Below are 17,759 nucleotides of genomic sequence, written 5' to 3'. Positions count from 1 at the left end.
GGGGATTTGTTCAGAGATGTTTGGGGGTTGCATAGAAGAAAATCTGTGCACTGGTATGCTAATCTTTGTTTTGAATTTAAAAAAAAGAAATAAGTGGAAATAAAGAAGTAAATAAGAAAACAGATAAATGTGGGTGGGGCGGGGGCAGGGCAGGCCCAGGGGGGCCCAGTATACATGTGTGCCTAGCAGGCCCTCAAAGAATTAATCCTGCCCTGGCCAGGTGAGATTTCTTATTCATTGGACTTGGGTTCTTAAGGAAGGAGAGCTAACTGTTGCTCAGTGGTGCCACCCAGTGGCTGGACTTTGGGTCTGTGCTAGCCAGACTCCTTAGGGAGCTGTGGTTTGTGACCTCTGACTGAGGACCATCACTACAACAGCTGGGCTGGGGGACAAAAACAGAAGCCCCAGTGGTTAAAAATACATGGTTTGGTGTCCCTTTAGTAACCTCCAGTAAACTGCAATCAATCATGGTGCAAAGGCAACGATGAAAGTTTAATTTCAATACCGTCGCTCTCTTGTCAACTGTACCAGCCTCTGAAATTAAATGTTGCTTTGATCACTCTCCCACATGAGGCTTTTCAGTATTTATTTTCAGAACACACTGTGCATTTTTAAATCCTGGAACAATAATCATCATCTGAACATTATGACAGCTATTCTCAACACCCCCACCTTCCCCCTCCCCCCCCCCACGTAGAAGCTGATTTTTCCCCTGCCCTGTGGAAAATGTGGGGACTGGAGTATTCACAGAACTTGCAGGTGCTTACAGAGAGTTACACATGAACTCCCAGAAAATACTTTAATACTTTACCAGGATAGCTAATTTCAAAGGACTTATTTTTCCACTAGTCTTTAAGCTCGTTACATTAACGGGTGCTAGAATAGATGTGTCTGTCTGTCTGTGTTTCTTTATCTCTCTCTCCTTGGCCGCTGTCTGTATCCTTCTGTCTCCCCCTCCCCTCCGAGCAAAGCTGTCTGCCCCCAGCACCCGCCTCGGGGCTCCAGCCGCGTAGGCAGCACTTTAAACACGCTGCTTCGCGGCCTTCTATTGCCGATTTCCTCTGCCGCGTCTGTCTCCGATGATGTCATCAGAGACACGGCAGAGGAAATCGGCAGAGAAGGGTGCGAAGCAGCGTGTTTATAGTGCTGCCTACGCCGCTGGAGCCAGGAGGTTTGTGGAGGGTCAACGGCCGGAGCGGGGCTGCTGTCCACCATTGCTGCCACTGGTGCTGCCTAGTCCGCTGGAGCCGGGAGGTATATAGAGAGCACAGTCGCGGCATGCGTCTCCAGCCCCTGCAAGCGCCGTGAGGTGTCAATTAGAATGTTGCCACCTCACGGCGCAGTGAGAGGGAGCGGCGAGTGAGGGCGGGCGGTGACGCGCCGAGGACAGGGAGAGAGAACAGTCGCGCGCCTTCAGCCCCCGCATGCGCCGTGAGGTTAGAATGTTGCCACAGAAGCACATCTCACGGCGCCAGGACTCACGAATTTTCGAGAGCGCATGTGCGCTCTAGCGTTTTATTATTATTGATAGGCAAACAGAAAAGAGCCTTTGAAAATGGCTCCATACACTTTACTCTGTGCCAGTAGTCCTATGAGGAGGTTTTTATTATTTTCCTTCAGTTTGATTTACATTTGTTTAATAAGAGTGTCTAACTGCATTCGTAATGGTGCTGGACCAAAAGGATGCTTTCTTTTGCCAGTGATTGGACTCTCCTCCCCCACCCCCTCTCAATTAAGTTTTCTTTAGCATTTGAGTCCTATGTGATGCCTTTATCCTCTTGAAAATGTACCAGCCTGCCAACAATGATCCAGACCTCGTTTTCCATTCCAGTTACCCTGCAGCAGGTGTAGTGAGCTGACAGAAAGCTATATGTGCCACAACACAGGCCTGAATAGTCTCTTCCCATAAGCTCCTGAATGTACTCTTCAAATTTTCCATATGGCCTTTGATTTTTGCATGCATTCAGGTCTAATGGTACTGCTAACCTGTAAAATATTTACTTTTCCTTGAACTTTGGAATTGCCCATCTCACTTTTTAACCATCTGCATTGTTTTAAAAAGAATCCTGGACACACAACTACAAGGCTGTGGACTGATTACCCTCAAGTTTGGGGGTTATGTCTCACTCACAAATACATTAATTAAACCTGAAAAGAATTTTAACTATATTCTGGGCATTATTCCCCTAATTCTAGAAGGTCAAACTTGCAAGTAATACAATACAGTCAGCTGTGTGCATAATTTAATTTAATAATAAGCTGATAATTGGTGCTAATGAGCAATAGGCTATAACTGGTCATAATTGGAACCAGCTAGCAGTTAGGCACATAAGTGGTTAGAAATGCTGCCTCAGCACCCTGAGGTTGTGAGTTCGATCCCTGTTTTGAAATGCTGCCTCAGCACCCTGAGGTTGTGAGTTCGATCCCTGGTTTGAAATGCTGCTTCAGCACCCTGAGGTTGTGAGTTCGATCCCAGCCTGCTCCTTGTCACTCTGGGCAAGTCACTTAGGGGCTGCCGCGTGTTAATCACCGACAGGCGCCACTTCCAGAATCAGGGTTACTATAGACCCTAGGCGGCGGAAATGTAGGCCAAGGTTTTAAAGGCCTATATTTCCAGTACCTAGGTATGTCAAAGAATCATGCATAGCGACGTCCAATGACGCCTAGTTCTGACGCCGCCCCTAATTCCATGTTAGATGTCACTAAGCATTGCTATGCACTAGGGATATAGGCACCGGTCGCAGAAAATGACTAGCGTTGCCTATTTTTTTAGAACTGTTTTGTAATCGGATTTTACTGGCACATTCAATTATCGTGTCACTTAAATATGATTAAAAGCAATTAAGTTAGGAGTCGGGAGGCGTGCTTCAGATGCCTACTGACGACTAACTTTAGGCGGCCCTTACAGAATTTCCTCCTTAATCCCTCCATTGCCCCAGGTACCACAGTTAAGATTGTGAGCCTACCGGGACAGATAGAGAAAATACTTAAAGGCGGATGGGATTTTTTCTGTGTGGTTTATACAATCTAAGCGGTTTACATGGGGCAATGATGTGTTAAGTGACTTGCCCCGAGTCACAAGGAGCTGCAGAGGGAATAAAACTCACAACATCAGGGTGCTGAGGCAGCTGCTCTAACCCACTAGGCCACTCCTCCATTTAAGACAGTGGCGGCCCAGGGACCACATGCGGTCCACCAGGTACTATTTTGAGGCCCTCAGTATGCTTATAATAATCACAAAAGTAAAATAAAACAGTTTCTTGATCATTCAAGGGTCTCTCGTACGAAGAGAGACTGAGCAGACTGCGGCTCTACACTCTAGAGGAACGCAGGGAGAGGGGGGACATGATCGAGACATTTAAGTTCATCACGGGACGTGTCGAGGTGGAAGATGACATTCTCTTCCCCAAAGGACCCTCGACCACAAGAGGGCATCCGCTTAAACTTAGAGGGGGGAAATTTAGTAGTGACACCAGGAAGTATTTTTTCACGGAAAGGGTGGTGGACCACTGGAATGAGCTTCCGGTGCAGGTGGTCGAGGCCACCGGCGTGCTCGACTTTAAGAGAAAATGGGACACTTACGTGGGATCCCTACGTAGATCGAGTCACTAGCATCTAGACTATTGGAGTGGGTCAGTGGAGTGGGCAGACTTGAGGGGCTATGGCCCTTTTCTGCCGTCATCTTTCTATGTTTCTATATGTCTCTTTAGCTATAAATTACAATATTATTATTAAGACTTAGCTTAAAAGAAAGATTTATAAACTATAAAAAGCTTTTCCTCATGCAACATTGTCATTTCATTAATAAGACATTAACTATTTTTTCTGAAGCCCTCCTAGTACCTACAAATCCAAAATGTGGCCCTGCAAAGGGTTTGAATTTGAGACCACTGACTTAAGAGCACGTGACTACTATTCAGTGTATTGTAAACCCCTTTGGGCAAATCTCTTCATGGAAAAGGCGGTTAATAAATCCCAGTAAATAAACTGCCCTCAGTTGCTATTCTACAAATTGCACACTCAAATTCCATATTGTGCAACATCATGGGGGGTGAGAACCTGGGAGGGGACTGGATGGGTCAGGCAGTTACGAGAGACTGTTATAATGCACTAGTTAGGTGTGAGCATTTACACCAGTCATTAAGCTAGCATTAAATCCTTGCATCAAAAGTCAGGCCCATAAACATGGACTTATGCTAGCATTCCACAGAGGCAGTTGTGTGCATAGCTGCTGTTCTAGAATTCACACTTAGCGCGCCATCATCCCGGTGCCTAAATTTCAGCAACCTTTTGAGAATTTACCTCTTTGGGTGCTTCTGCGTGGTTACATCTCTTCATATCATTCCCTGGCCTCACCAGTGAGCCTTCTCCAGCTTCCCTAATGTTACTTCTCCGTCCATCTCCTTTAGGCCTCATACCAGGGTTTGGGCTTTTGTATGTTATTTATACTTTTTCTGGTATTTGAAAGCCTCTGTGATATCTTCCACCTTTCCACCAACTCAATTACAATTTAGCTCCCTTGAATCTTTTTCTAAAGGCCTCCTCCAGGGCTTTATAGTTTAAGGCCCAAAAATTAAAGCTAGTGAACTAGCTATGCAGAGGAACATGTGGTTTTACACCCTGAAAACCTGTGAAGGAGGTCGGGAGGAGGGGGGGGGGGCCGTTTACATAGAATGAGTACCGAACAGCATGACCCAGTGATTTGAAGAGCACTGTATGATATATCTTTATTTGTGGCCATGTTGACAACAGTCAGGGTGAGTGCCACCTCTTGACCTCTGTTGGTGCCTTTCAGGGCTGGCAATTATAGTCTTGTCATTCTGTTAAAGTGTGGGGTACTTCTTCTGATAAATGACTGTAGGTAGGCTGTGAGACCTTTGACTGAACTAGGACAAGAGCAATCCAAAACAGAATTATTTACATGCTCATTCTTGAAGCTCAGGCTCCCTTTACAAGTGTGGCCATGTCAGCATTTCTAAGTTACTAAACCAGTCCTGGGCTGATGCTGACCCAAGTACTCGCTGAGACGCCGAAGCTTTGACCAATTCCAGTGTGCATTAGAGAAAGTAAAAAAAAACCTTGGACAGTATGGGGCTGATTCTGTAAGTGGCGCTTGCTGTGGCAGGCACCCACAAAATGGGCACCTGCCGCGTGTCAATCACTGACGGGTGCCACTTCCAGAACTGCAGCTTTACGGGATCCTAGATGCCAGAAATATAGACCAGGGTTTCGCAGGCGTACATTTCTGGCGCCTAGGGTCCTGTCGGGATCGTGGCTAGTGGCGCATAGTGACGCTGAAATCCGGTGCTGCCCATAACCATGCCCACTTCTGGGCTTCAGCATCACTTTGCACTGCCAGCCACTAGGAACCCTAGGTGCCAGTCCCAGAAGCTGTAGAGCAGCGCCTTTTAATTTTGTAATTACTTTTTAATTGGTTTTAAACGGCGCAGTCAATTACTGCATCGTTTGGCACCAATTAAAACAATTACGTTAGGTGGTGGTAGGACCCCTATTGTCGCCTAACTTTCAGTGTCACAACAAGAATCTGGGCCTATGAGCCTGGAGCTAGCAGGGTGCCCTATGCACTGGTTGGCCAACTATGTAATTATCTTGCCAGTTCCTTAATTTACATTTGAACCTCCCCCACTCCCCTCCAGAAAACAAACAAACAGAAGTACAATTAACAGGGGAAACCCCAGCTGCAAGCCATCACCATTTAGTTTTGCGTGAATCAGCTACTCAGCACATCAAGAGAGATCCAAAGCCACTTTCCTGTTCCCCTTCCACTGGATGAGCTCAGAGCAATGGAAAAAGAAAGGAAGTGGCAGTGAGAAGGAAGCTGGCATTTCCTCTCTGCTCCCACCTCTCGGCCTAACCCTCACCTTTTCTGGAGTGCCATGGCCAGCTATCCCTTCCCACCCTCTCCAGCTGGCACCCTATGCCTTTTACCTACACTGCCCGGGAGCTCTGCCAATTCCAGATCGGAAGGAAGCAGAGCTTAGGGATGAAGGCCAAGATTTGGTAATAAAAGCAGCTTAACATGCTTTCTTATTTTTAAGCCATGATGGAATTTATCCAGGCAGGGTGAGAACATCATTATTAGAAGACCAAAAAAGAACTGTAGCCCATGCTGTACCATGCAGGATATCATCAGGCACAATGAGCACGTGTCCTGGACCAAACAAAAAGTTAGCTCTATGCAGGGGCAACTGACAGAGATCTGGGTCCCTCGTACTCAGAATCATGGGCTCCTAACCACCTATCAAAAGTGATTAAACCAGATGGAGGCTAGGAGAGAGTAGGCCCTTGGCTACTGCCCTATTATTCTAACAGTCTAAAGGTTCCTGCCTTTTTGTTATAATATTAAAAGTTTGAAAGATCTCTTTAAAAAAAAAAAGTTCCTTTTCTTCCCATTCCAAATCCATTAAGCTACATTCACAATGTTACCACACATTTCTTCAAAGGCACTGGATCTAACTGAGCCAGGCTGGATATAGTATTGAATTGATGTATTTATTACCTACCTCTTTGAAAGAATACACCACCTGAAATGACATACAGCACAGCCTAACCCACAGCTACAATCTGGTCAGTATAGATAGACACTGCCATAATAACATGAAACCTACAAATCCAGCAGAGAAGAGATTAGCTGTGCCAGTACTGGGGCAGGAGAGAAGCAGTTTGAGAATTTTCTTTTTTAAAAAGGAAAGATTAGGTTCTTACCTTGCTAATTTTCTCTCTTATAATCAGGACTAATAGTCTTGACCATCGGGTTTTAACCCCTACTAGTTGCAAGATCCCACTGTTTGTTTTCATGCTCCACCTCCCATCACTCTGGGATGAGCTTATCCCCCTCAGTCAGTACCAAAACTTCTAGTGAGTCCTAGAATGCAAACATAAGAGAGGTGCAGGGAAACTCCCCAAAACTACATATCTGGTCTGCTCTAAATACAAAAGTTAAAACAATGCTTTTAAAACCACTACTAAACGAAACAAAGAAGGTGGTAATAAAAGGAACCACTTGTATGCCATCTGCACCAATAATTCTGTAACTCTTATGAGTTAATTCTTCTTCATTCCTGACCCTACTGGGCAAGTGACAGAAACAAGACATCTGAGTAAACAGGCATTTCTGAAACAGAAAAGCAGGCTAGTATATATCAGACAGGACAGACAGACATCAAAACTACCATTCCTGGTTACAAGAAAGAAAATTAGCATGATAAGAACCTAATCTTTCCTGGTAGTCTTGACCATCGGGACTTCTCAGACCAGTCCCCAGTTCCTAGAGTGGGACAGATGAGCTTGCTGCCAGCATGGAGGTCCCAAAAGCGGTGTCCAGCCCAGCTGCCAAATCCACCCTGTAAAATTTAGTGAACGTGTAGAGACTGGACTAAGTGGCCACCCTGCAAATCTCTGCAGGTGAGACTGCTCTAGATTCTACCCAAGATGATGTGACGCTGCAAGTGGAATGTGTCTTCACTGCCACTGGAGACTGCTTTCTGCTCCCAATGTAGGCGGAAGATATGGACACCCTGATCCACCTGGATATGGGCGCTTTAGAAGCCAGCCTCCCCAACATGCTGCATTGGTAAGCACAAAGAGGTGGATCAGACAGCCAGAACTTGTTGGTCATCTCCAAGTAACAAATTAAATATTGTTGCACATCCAGAACTTTCAATACACTATCTGTTTTCTTAAGCGTTATTCACATTGGCAAATGTGACTCAGACTCGGACCAGAGGTCATTGACTGAAGCTGAGAGGTGACACGGCCAGGACAAATGTCAGAAAGTTCTGCTTCACATAGCGAGTGGTGAACGCCTGGAACTCTCTCCCGGAAGAGGTGGTGGAGGAAACCACCATTCTAGGATTTAAGGAAAAATTGGACGCACATCTTCTTGCAGGACACATTGAGGGATACGAGTGATTAAGGTATTCGCCAGGGTACGCCTGGCTGAGCCTCTGCATGTGCAGATCACCGGGCTAGATGGACCCCAGGTCTGATCTGGTGCAGGCATTTCTTATGTTCTTATACCTCCTGGTTCATGTGAAAATTGGACACGACTTTCAGAAGGAAGGAAGAGACCATTCGAATCGAGATGCTAGTCTCTGAGATGCGAAGAGAGGGTTCCCTGCAGGACAGAGCCTGCAGCTCTGACACCCTTCTCGCTTACATCACAGCCACTAAGAAAACTGTTTTAACTGTCAGATCAATCAGGGATGCCTCCTCCAAAGGTTCATACGGGGCCTTTGCAAATGCCAACAGGACCAGATTATGGTTCCAAGATGGAAAAGGCTGTTGCACTGGAGGGCAAAGACGCAAAGCTTCCTTCAAAAATCCAGATATATCTGGATATGACGCCAAACTGTGCTTGTTGAACTGTGCTCTGAAGCAGGACAGTGCGGTTATCTGTACATCTTGAGATAGCCAACTGCCAGGCCCTTCTTCAGACCTTCCTGCAGGAAGTTGAGCACCACTGAAACTGGTGCAGTCATCGGGTCTGAGCAAAGTTGCTTGCACCAGGTCCTGAAATTCTTCCAGGCCTTTTTGTGGCCTGCTTTGTAGTCCTCAGGTGAATAGCCTTTAAGCTCTAAGACCCTAAGAGTAAGAGTATACGCAGATGATCAAGGCCCCACTCCGAACCAATCAGTGAATAACTGTGTCAGCTTCTGCTGGAGAAACAAATAAGTGTCAAACTAGTTATCATGCAGACGAGTGTGAAATGGTTGCAGCAGCAATGACAGCAGGGATATTTTGAGAAACAAATGCCAGTCATTGGGAGGGGGGAGTTGGGAAACGAATGCTAGTCATCAGGGTGGGCAGAGGAGGCAGGAAATGTCATTCGCTGTGGTGGTAGGGTGTTAAGAAAGAAATGCTGGTCATCGAGAGGGAGGCGAAGGTAAAATATGAGGGTTACTGCAGGAGGGTAGGGTGGGGTTGAAGATGAAATGCTGGTTATTGGGCAGTGTGGAGAGATGAGCGACTCGAATATAAACTGAGACCTCCATTTTTGATCCTTTTATTTGGACCAAAAATCTCAGTTTATATTTGAGTATTTACGGTAAGCTTCGCATCCTCTGCCACCTGATTGTGGTCAGCCCCTTCCAGTTGGGATCTCCCAACGCTGAGGACCATGAATGAGAAATTAAAGGTATGGACTCTGAAACTTTGTTCTGTGTCTATCAGAGCTTAGGTCCCTGAGAAATCAGCATGGCTCTTTGGAGCAGACTCTGTGCCTTTAGCAAAAAAAACTCTGGCACTACCTCCGCCGAGGCCCCCACAGGGTTAAGTCAGCTTTTAAAACCTAAAAAGGCTTCATATATCATGTGTATGAATTCAGGAGCGAATCACTGCCCAGGTTGCCCATAGGGTCCTGGCAGGGTCTGCTGCAGTGGCTTCTGGTGTTTGTCCATCAACATGTGGCTGCGCTTTGCCAGGGTTGCCAAGTTCTCTGGCTCCTGCTGGAATTTCTGGTCCAAGAAATGCTCCAAATGAGCACTTAAGCCACCAGAAGCAGAAAGGGAGGCAAAGCCCAAAGCTCTTGCATCCCTCCCCCACATGCTATGCAGCACGGGGAATGACAAACCCCTTCAATCTGAAATGAATCCAAAGAATCTCCACCTGATGAGTCCATCTATACTGTTTTCTGTCAAAATGAATGGGTAATGAGGCAGATGCAGGCTTTTAAAATAAAATTGGGAAATCCAAGATGGCAACCGCAATAGCAATTATGGCATCTAAAACGACACGTGAAGAAAAACGCAAACTCAAAAAATTCAGGGAAGGAGATCTAGGAGGTGGGGAACCTGAGCCTTAACCTCAAAAACTTTCAAAAATGAATTTTAAGGAATGCTCCCCCGGACCAATTTTTCCCATAGGCTGCAATAACCTTACACACTGTGCCATGCTGCTGTGCTGGAGCTGCTTAGGAAAGCCTCAGATCAGAGATGAGAGAAGATTTCTGCCTCACACAAGCCTGAAGACCAACAGATGGCTTGTTTCTTCGGACTGCTGTCCAGTCCCCGAGTGGAACTGGATCCTCAGACCCCCACTGTAGCTGCGCAATGTCATGGGGGGGAGGAACGCAGTCAGTGCTCAAGCCCACTGCGGACAGCACCTGGGGTGAGATTGCTCCCAAGGGTACGGACCCTGAGCTCTGAGAACTACTGATGCAGACTAGCCACACAGGAATCATGCGAGCCATATGACTGTGGGCTATAGACCTCAGCCAGAGGTGTTCCAGGATGACCAGGATCCTCTGCAGCACCAAAAGCCTCCAACCAGATAATAAAAAAACCCCAAAATAATAAAGATTAAATTTGAGCAGAAGAGACAAGCTTCCTGCTCTTCTTCTGTAGAGAGTAAAACTGAGGGGGGGAAGAGCTCATCCCAGCACAGGACATACACTCACATAACACATGCACAACAACTACTGGTAGGTCCAAACCTGTGTGAAAATTTTGTCCCCTAAAAGAGGGGGGGGGGGTTCCTTTTTGTGCATCAGAAGGAGAGCTCATTTAAATACTAATGAGCTCCTTGAAATGCATTTGCATAGGGTTTTCGGTGGCCGATATGAGGGTCGGTAAAAGCCTCCAAGAACCCAGTTTTACGTGGCAGAGCTTCCATGCCACATAAGACTGGTTTAATAAGTCTTACCACCATGGGAAGTTTTTATTAATAATAATAATAACAGTTTATATACTGCAGGACCATGAAGTTCTATGCAGTTTACAATGATTAAACATGCTACAAATTGAGTAGAACTAACAAAGTTAGAGATTAGTGACTAACGGTTCTAGAGATCAATTGTTGTGGGAGATTGTGCAGTTCAGCTACCTAAATACTTCAGGAACAGATATGTTTTTAGGTGTTTCCTAAATTCCCCATAGTTATTAACATGCAAAAGTAATTGTTCCAGATCTTTTCCCCATAATGCAGCTTAATAAGAGAAAAGATGATGATGTTTTTTAAATTTACATCCTCTAACTAGTGGTGAGACAAACTTCAAGTGTGAGCTTCTCTTATGTCTATTGGTTGAGAAAGAGAAAAAGTCATTTATATATATGGGTGCTAAACCGAACAGTACCTTGAAGCAAAAAAAGCCAAATTTAAACTTCGCACGTGCTTCCATCGGCAACCAGTGCAGGAGTCGGTAGGAAGGGGTTACGTGATTGGACTTCTTCAACCCAAAAATCAGCCTGACCTCCGCATTTTGCACCAGTTGCAATCTCTGCATATTCTTCTGGGAAATTGCCAGATGGGCGATATTACAGTAATCAAGATGGCTCAGTATAAGGGATTATACCAGAATTCTAAATGATGAAGCCTCAAAATATGATCTAATGAACTGAAGCTTCCAGAGAGTAAAAAAAACCCTTTCTGACTAAGGAGTCCACTTGGTCTTTCATGGTTAGGCCCTGGTCCAGTATTACCCCCAGTACCTTCATTGTAGGTTGAATAAGTTAACTGAGTTTATTGATGCATAGTGATGCTTTAGCATCAAGTTGGTGTGGCAAGGCTACAAATAATTTTGGTTTTTCTGAGTTAAGCTTCAGTCTAAATTCAGTCGTCCATTGTTCCATCAAGTTTAATACTCCTGTTGCCATAGGGGTAGTTTCAGAGAGAGAAGTAGCAAATAGGATAATAATCGTAAAGTAACTAAATAATTTTATCCTCCGCTGGGTCAATTGCGAACCTAGTGATGACATGTAAACATTGAAAAGCAATTGGGATAATGGTGACCCCTGCGGAATGCCAGATGGATTACTCCAGGTATTAGAGAGGTTGTAATTGAAACGTACTTGATAGGTGTGGGACATAAGGAAACCTCGAAACCAGTCTAACACCTCTCCTCTGATACCAATTGTGTCTAAGCATTGTAACAGTTTCTCATGATCCACCAAGTCAAAGGCAGAACTCATGTCAAATTGCATGATCAGGGCATTAAGGTCCCTGCTAAATAAGGAGCGTAAATTATCCAAGATGGCCACAATAACTGTCTCGGTGCTAAACAAAGGTCTGAAACCAGATCGAGTTTCATGTAAGAGAGAGAACTGATCAAGGTACTCCATCAATTGAGTATGTACCAATCCTTCCATGATTTTTACAAAAAATGGAATGGATGCCACTGGTCTATAGTTGGTTACTGACGCTAAGGATTCTTTACGATTTTTTGGAATTCGGGTTATTATAATGTGAGCATTATTAGTAAGGAATTTTCCATTTTTTAAGCTATTGGTCAATTAGTTTAAAGTCTAATGGAGCTGCTTTCATAATATCTGGGGAACAGGAGTCCAGAATGCAGTATGATTTAGTGTACTTATTATATAATTTGATATAATTATTCCATTCTAAATCTTGGAAGGAATTCCAAATCATATCTGCTGGTATTTCGTTTCCTTGTGTTTTAACTATTTGATGTGCATATATGTCATTTTTTGAGCATCAGGGCCTCAAACCCATGTTTTTTATGTTACCATATTCAGCCCCTGGCTCAAATTACAGGATGCAAACTCCACTAAAGCAGTTTAAGAGCAGGTTAGACATACTTCTACAGCAGAACCTGCCTGAAGGCAGAGGAGATGAAGCAGATGGCTTCATGGGGGGGTTCCATCCAGCCCTTTAAAACTGTGATTATAAAATGGTAAAAGCACAGGGGAGGGTTCTAATCCCGCTACCACACCCATGCCCCAAGCATGGCACTTATGTCCAACTTGTGTCCAGCTTCTGCTTGGCACATCTGAGTCACTGTGTAAAACAGGTGGTTTTAATACAAACACAGAAAGTAAAAAAGCTACCAAACAAAATAGCTCAAACTGAACAGCACCTTGAACTAATGATTAGGTCTGACTTTGCTAAATCAAGAAGCTTGTTTGATTCTGCAGGCCTGACTTACCCTCGCACAATGCCACTCTCCAGGTAGTTGACTTGAATAAATTTCCCAAAGCGGCTGGAATTGTTGTTATGGGCTGTTTTCGCATTTCCAAACGCCTGCAATAGAACATTACAAAAAAATTAAATCCATAAAGAAAATTAGATAAGGAAGATGCACCAAGATTCATACAATTTCATTTGTTTAACAGATGCTGTGTTATTATTATTTTTTTTTTTACCTTTCCCTATATAGAGAAATTAAAATCTGGCACCAAATCTAGGAAAGTTATGCCAGCTTTATCAGAACAGGACCTGTGGAACAATATTTTAGAAAGGGCATAAATATAGAACTGGTGATGTCTTAGATTGGAACATCTCAAGTTCTGTTAGTACTGTATCTTACAAGAGGATCTGCTGACATACACAGAAGGGTCCATGTTAGGATGCCTAAAATATCAATGGAGCAAAACTGGAACATGAATTGTCCTTGTGATAACATATGGACATCAATGTTATAAAATGATAACATATGCAGACCGCCAGTGACGATCAGCGTTTTGCTGACCAGTGATGGCATTAAACCTAAAAATTCAATGCCAAGCCAAGTCTGGGCACAGATACTGAATTTCCAGAGCTGGCTAATTCAAAGCCAGTTGTGATATTCAGCACTAACAGCTATGAGTTCCCACATAAAGATGGGATTGACCTTTATGTGGAGCTCCTTGTGTGGTTAACATTACATTAGTGATTTATATTTTGCCATTACCTTGCGGTTCAAGGCGGATTACAGAAGAGGATTTCTGGACATGTCCAGAGGTGTTACAGAGTAGAGCGGGTTGTTTCAGAGGATTGAAATGTTTCATTCGGTGTTAGTTAGTCTTCATCGATTTCTTGAATAGCAAGGTTTTTATTTCTTTTCTGAAAGTTTTATAGTCTGGGGTCGCGATTAGTAGATTAGAGAGTTGGTGGTCAAGTTTTGCTGCCTGTGTGGCTAGAAGGCCATGGTACAGTTTTTTTTCCATTTGATGTCTCTGATTGGAGGGTATGTGAATGGTGTCTGGTAGTTTGGATTAGGCGGTTGTTCATGTAGGCTGGGCTGTCACCATTTATGGATTTAAATAGTAGACAGTAGAATTTAAATAGTATTAATCTGGACAGTTAAGTGCTGAATATCAGCACTGAACAGGGCAGTACTGACTCCATCCTCAGAACACCCTCATAATAACCAATTTTCATTTTGGCGCTAACTGGTTATTTTCAGCAGTACTAACTGTTTAACAATGCTGAAAATGACTGGTTAGCCCCCAAACAGGCAATTTAACCAGCCAGAAGCCACTTCTGTGCAGTTAAATTGCTTTGAATATCAACCCCACCACCACCATAATCCTTCCAGTATAACGCAAATAAGTGGTTAGACATCCCAGGTAGCAGATCTAGATTCTGATGTCCATCATTTGGGAAATAGCCATTTATTACCTCATGAGGGTTCATTTTTTGGCTCGCGCCAATCCCGCCCTCAAGACATGTAGACCACACCCCTTTGACATGTTCTTCAATTTTAGACATTCATATCCCAGCTTTATAAAATTGAGATTTGGATGTCCATGCACTATAGACATCTAAATGCTCATTTATGGTTGCCTAAAATATGAGTAGTACCCCTAAATTAAACATCATAATCTCACAAAATGAAGAAGTTACTCAGTCAATCTATAACAAGTATGCACAAGCAATCCAATCATATTCCCTCTGTAATTTTGGACTCAATTTATGGCAGCAATTTAAAATGGTTTATGTGTGGGGCTCTGTTTGAGCAGCTAAAAAAAGAGGACAGATTGAGACATCCAAGTTTTACTTCCATTGTGGAAGAAAAGCCGGATGTCTTAATCTATCCTCCTTTTTCTGGAGCCATATGGCTACCCTAGCTTTAAACACATGAAACTGCTTGGGTATGAACAAAGGGGGGGGGGGGGGGGGGGAATGACTGCTTGCATTTGGAGTTACTGGTCAAAAATCATATGACATAATGATGATGATTATGCATAGAGAAGTGGCCAGAGGCCATTTTGAGGATTTAATAGAATTCCTGCAACAAAAGCATTGTGATCTGTTTGTTCCATCTGTGCGGGACTTAAGGCTTCCTCTCTTGGACCCAGGGAGTGGAACAACCTTCCAGGATATATTCGCCAACAGCAAAATTTACAGAACTTTAGGAAAATGCTGAAAAGACACCTGTTCTGTAAGATGAAATATAGGGTCTGAATTTGGCTGAGGGAGAAGGAGTGGTGAGTGGTGACTGTTGAGTGCTGGTCACGGAGTTTTCGATGGTCCGGTCTGTTCTATTTGCCGTAAAGATGTTTGTCATTGAGGCATCCTGTATGCTACATGCAATTTTATATTTTGATGTATTTTAGGGTTTAGCCAGTTGTTTGGCCTTAAATGATGTTCGTCGTTGATGTGATGTTTATGTCATACGCAATTTGGTTTTTATATGTAAGTATGTATTTTGTTTTATAGTGCGTTTTGATGTAATTTGTATGATAAATGTTATGTCTTATTTTGTATGTTAATATGTAACTCGCCCTGGATAAGGGCGGGGTGGGGGGAGGGCATAAACAAACAACAAACAAAGAGTCTACAATCTTAATACAGAGGCTTAATACAGTATAACATAGAAACATAGAAAATGACGGCAGAAAAGGGCCACGGCCCATCTAGTCTGCCCACACTAATGGCCCACCCCCTAACTACCTCCATGAAGAGATCCCACATGCCAATCCCATCTTTTCTTAAAATCTGGCATGCTGCTGGCCTCAATTACCTGTTGTGGAAGATTATTCCAGCGGTCAACCACCCTTTTAGTGAAGAAATATTTTCTGGTATCGCCATGAAATTTCCCACCCCTGATTTTCAACGGATGCCCTCTTGTTGCCGTGGGTCCTTTAAGGAAAAAGAGATCCTCTTTCACCTCGATACGGCCCGTGACATATTTGAACGTCTTGATCATGTCTCCCCTCTCTCTGCGTTCCTCGAGTGAGTACAGTTGCAACTTACCCAGTCGTTCCTCATACGGGAGATCCTTGAGTCCTGAGACCATCCTGGTGGCCATTCGCTGAACCGACTCAACTCTCCGCACATCTTTTTGATAATGCGGCCTCCATAATTGTACACAGTATTCCAGATGGGGTCTCACCATGGATCTGTACAACGGCATTATGACCTCGGGCTTACGGCTGACGAAACTTCTACGGATACAGCCCATGATTTGTCTAGCCCTAGATGAAGCTTTCTCCACTTGATTGGCAGTCTTCATGTCTTCACTAATAATCACCCCCAAGTCACATTCTGCTACAGTCCTTGCTAGGATCTCACCATTTAGGGTTGTAAGTCCTGCATGGATTTTTGTCGCCAAGGTGCATGATCTTGCATTTTTTGGCATTGAAACTTAGTTGCCAAGTCTTTGACCAATGCTCCAGCAGGAGTAGGTCCTGCGTCATACTGTTGGGCATTGAGCTTTTGTCCGGCACTGTGCTTTCATCTGTTGTGTGGTTGCCTACTATGTTGCATAGTTTGGCATCATCGGCGAATAATGTAATTTTACCTCGAAGCCCCTCAGCCAAGTCTCTTACGAAGATGTTGAGCAGGGGCACAAGCCATTACTAAAGGAAATGAAACTGGTTGGATAATAAAGACATGCCAGGACATTTCATACAATTGATGTTGTTGTTTTTTGTTTTTGTTTTTTTGTGGATAGGGGAGGGAAGGTGAGAACACAGCACAGTCTGTGGAGAGGGGAGGGAAGATGAGAACACAGCACAGTCTGTTTTTTTTTATTCTACATTCATTCTGCAGTGACCAAGTGTTCAGAAACACAGCAAAAGTGAATTATAAGCAATCACAACCAGTCATTTTTCCACACCATCCAATTTGCAAATTGCCAAACTGGCTAATGGGGGGTAGGGAAGGCACTTCCTAATTTGAATTGTGCTGCTGCTGAAAGCGACAAGAATGAGGCCAGCAGACTACCTCCTCAGAACAGCTGCTGAGTGAAAGCCTACAATTCTGATCTCCTAGAAGTCATTTTGTGGTGTGTGTGTCTGGGGGGGAGGGGGGTTTAAAAGGAATTCATTCCTTGTATGTACAGTATGTAGTTTAAAACTGTAGCAAAGGCTGCAGTGAGCTCACGTGTCTGGTATGCATGTCTAAAACCAGTGTATTTTCCCTAGAGAGTATGAAAAAGCCTCTTCGCACATTCCTGTATCCTTTAGGCTTCGAAATTGTACAGTCCTTTAATATAATGGAGAAACGTGATTGAAGGTACCTGAAGATTAGAAGGTCAACACATCTAGTAGCCAGGGCTTTGGCTAATCCTCTTCACCAAAAACTTTCCCTTATGAAAGTCTGCTAACAGCTCCAAAACTAGTGCCTGAGGAGTGTTTGACCCCTTTCCCACTGCTCCCTTCCTTCTGACCCCTACAGTGCCCAAGGACATGATCCAGAGAGGAGGGAGACAGAGCATGGGGTATAGACGGTGGCTTGGAATGAATCAAGCCCTCTCCCCCGAAACATCAGAGAGGAGAAAATGTTTACAATGCTCAAAATTTGCCTCTATTTTTCTGGATAGACGGCACGACCAAACTCAGGTGTCCTATTTGGCCACCATGCCACTCTGACACCCCCTTCACAGCCACAGCCTTAGAAAAATAACTTGTGGCACTAACATCATAAATTCCATCTTCCTTTATAATTTTACTCAGTCGTTTCTCTATTTCAGGTGGAGTGGAGAAGTGGCCTAGTGGTTAGAGTAGCTACCTCAGCACCCTGAGGGTGTGAGTTCCATTCCCACTGCAGCATCTTGTGACTTTGGGCAAGTCAACACT

General features: G+C 44.1%; 1 protein-coding gene across 11 annotated transcripts in view; it reads right to left on the bottom strand.

Moving 5' to 3' along the window:
- MYO9B (myosin IXB) overlaps nucleotides 1–17,759 on the bottom strand; it is a 256,166-nt gene that overhangs the window by 133,422 nt on the left and 104,985 nt on the right. For all 11 annotated transcript variants that reach the window (XM_033957195.1, XM_033957198.1, XM_033957189.1 and 8 more), the window contains one exon: nucleotides 12,902–12,996. In XM_033957195.1, coding sequence (XP_033813086.1) covers nucleotides 12,902–12,996 — 95 coding nt within the window. The remainder of the gene's footprint in view (nucleotides 1–12,901; nucleotides 12,997–17,759) is intronic.

This window comes from Geotrypetes seraphini, chromosome 8, assembly GCF_902459505.1.
Source record: "Geotrypetes seraphini chromosome 8, aGeoSer1.1, whole genome shotgun sequence".
Classification (NCBI taxonomy): Eukaryota; Metazoa; Chordata; class Amphibia; order Gymnophiona; family Dermophiidae; genus Geotrypetes; species Geotrypetes seraphini.
The sequence above is the reverse complement of the archived record's forward strand: the minus strand, read 5'-3'. Positions and strand labels throughout refer to the sequence as shown.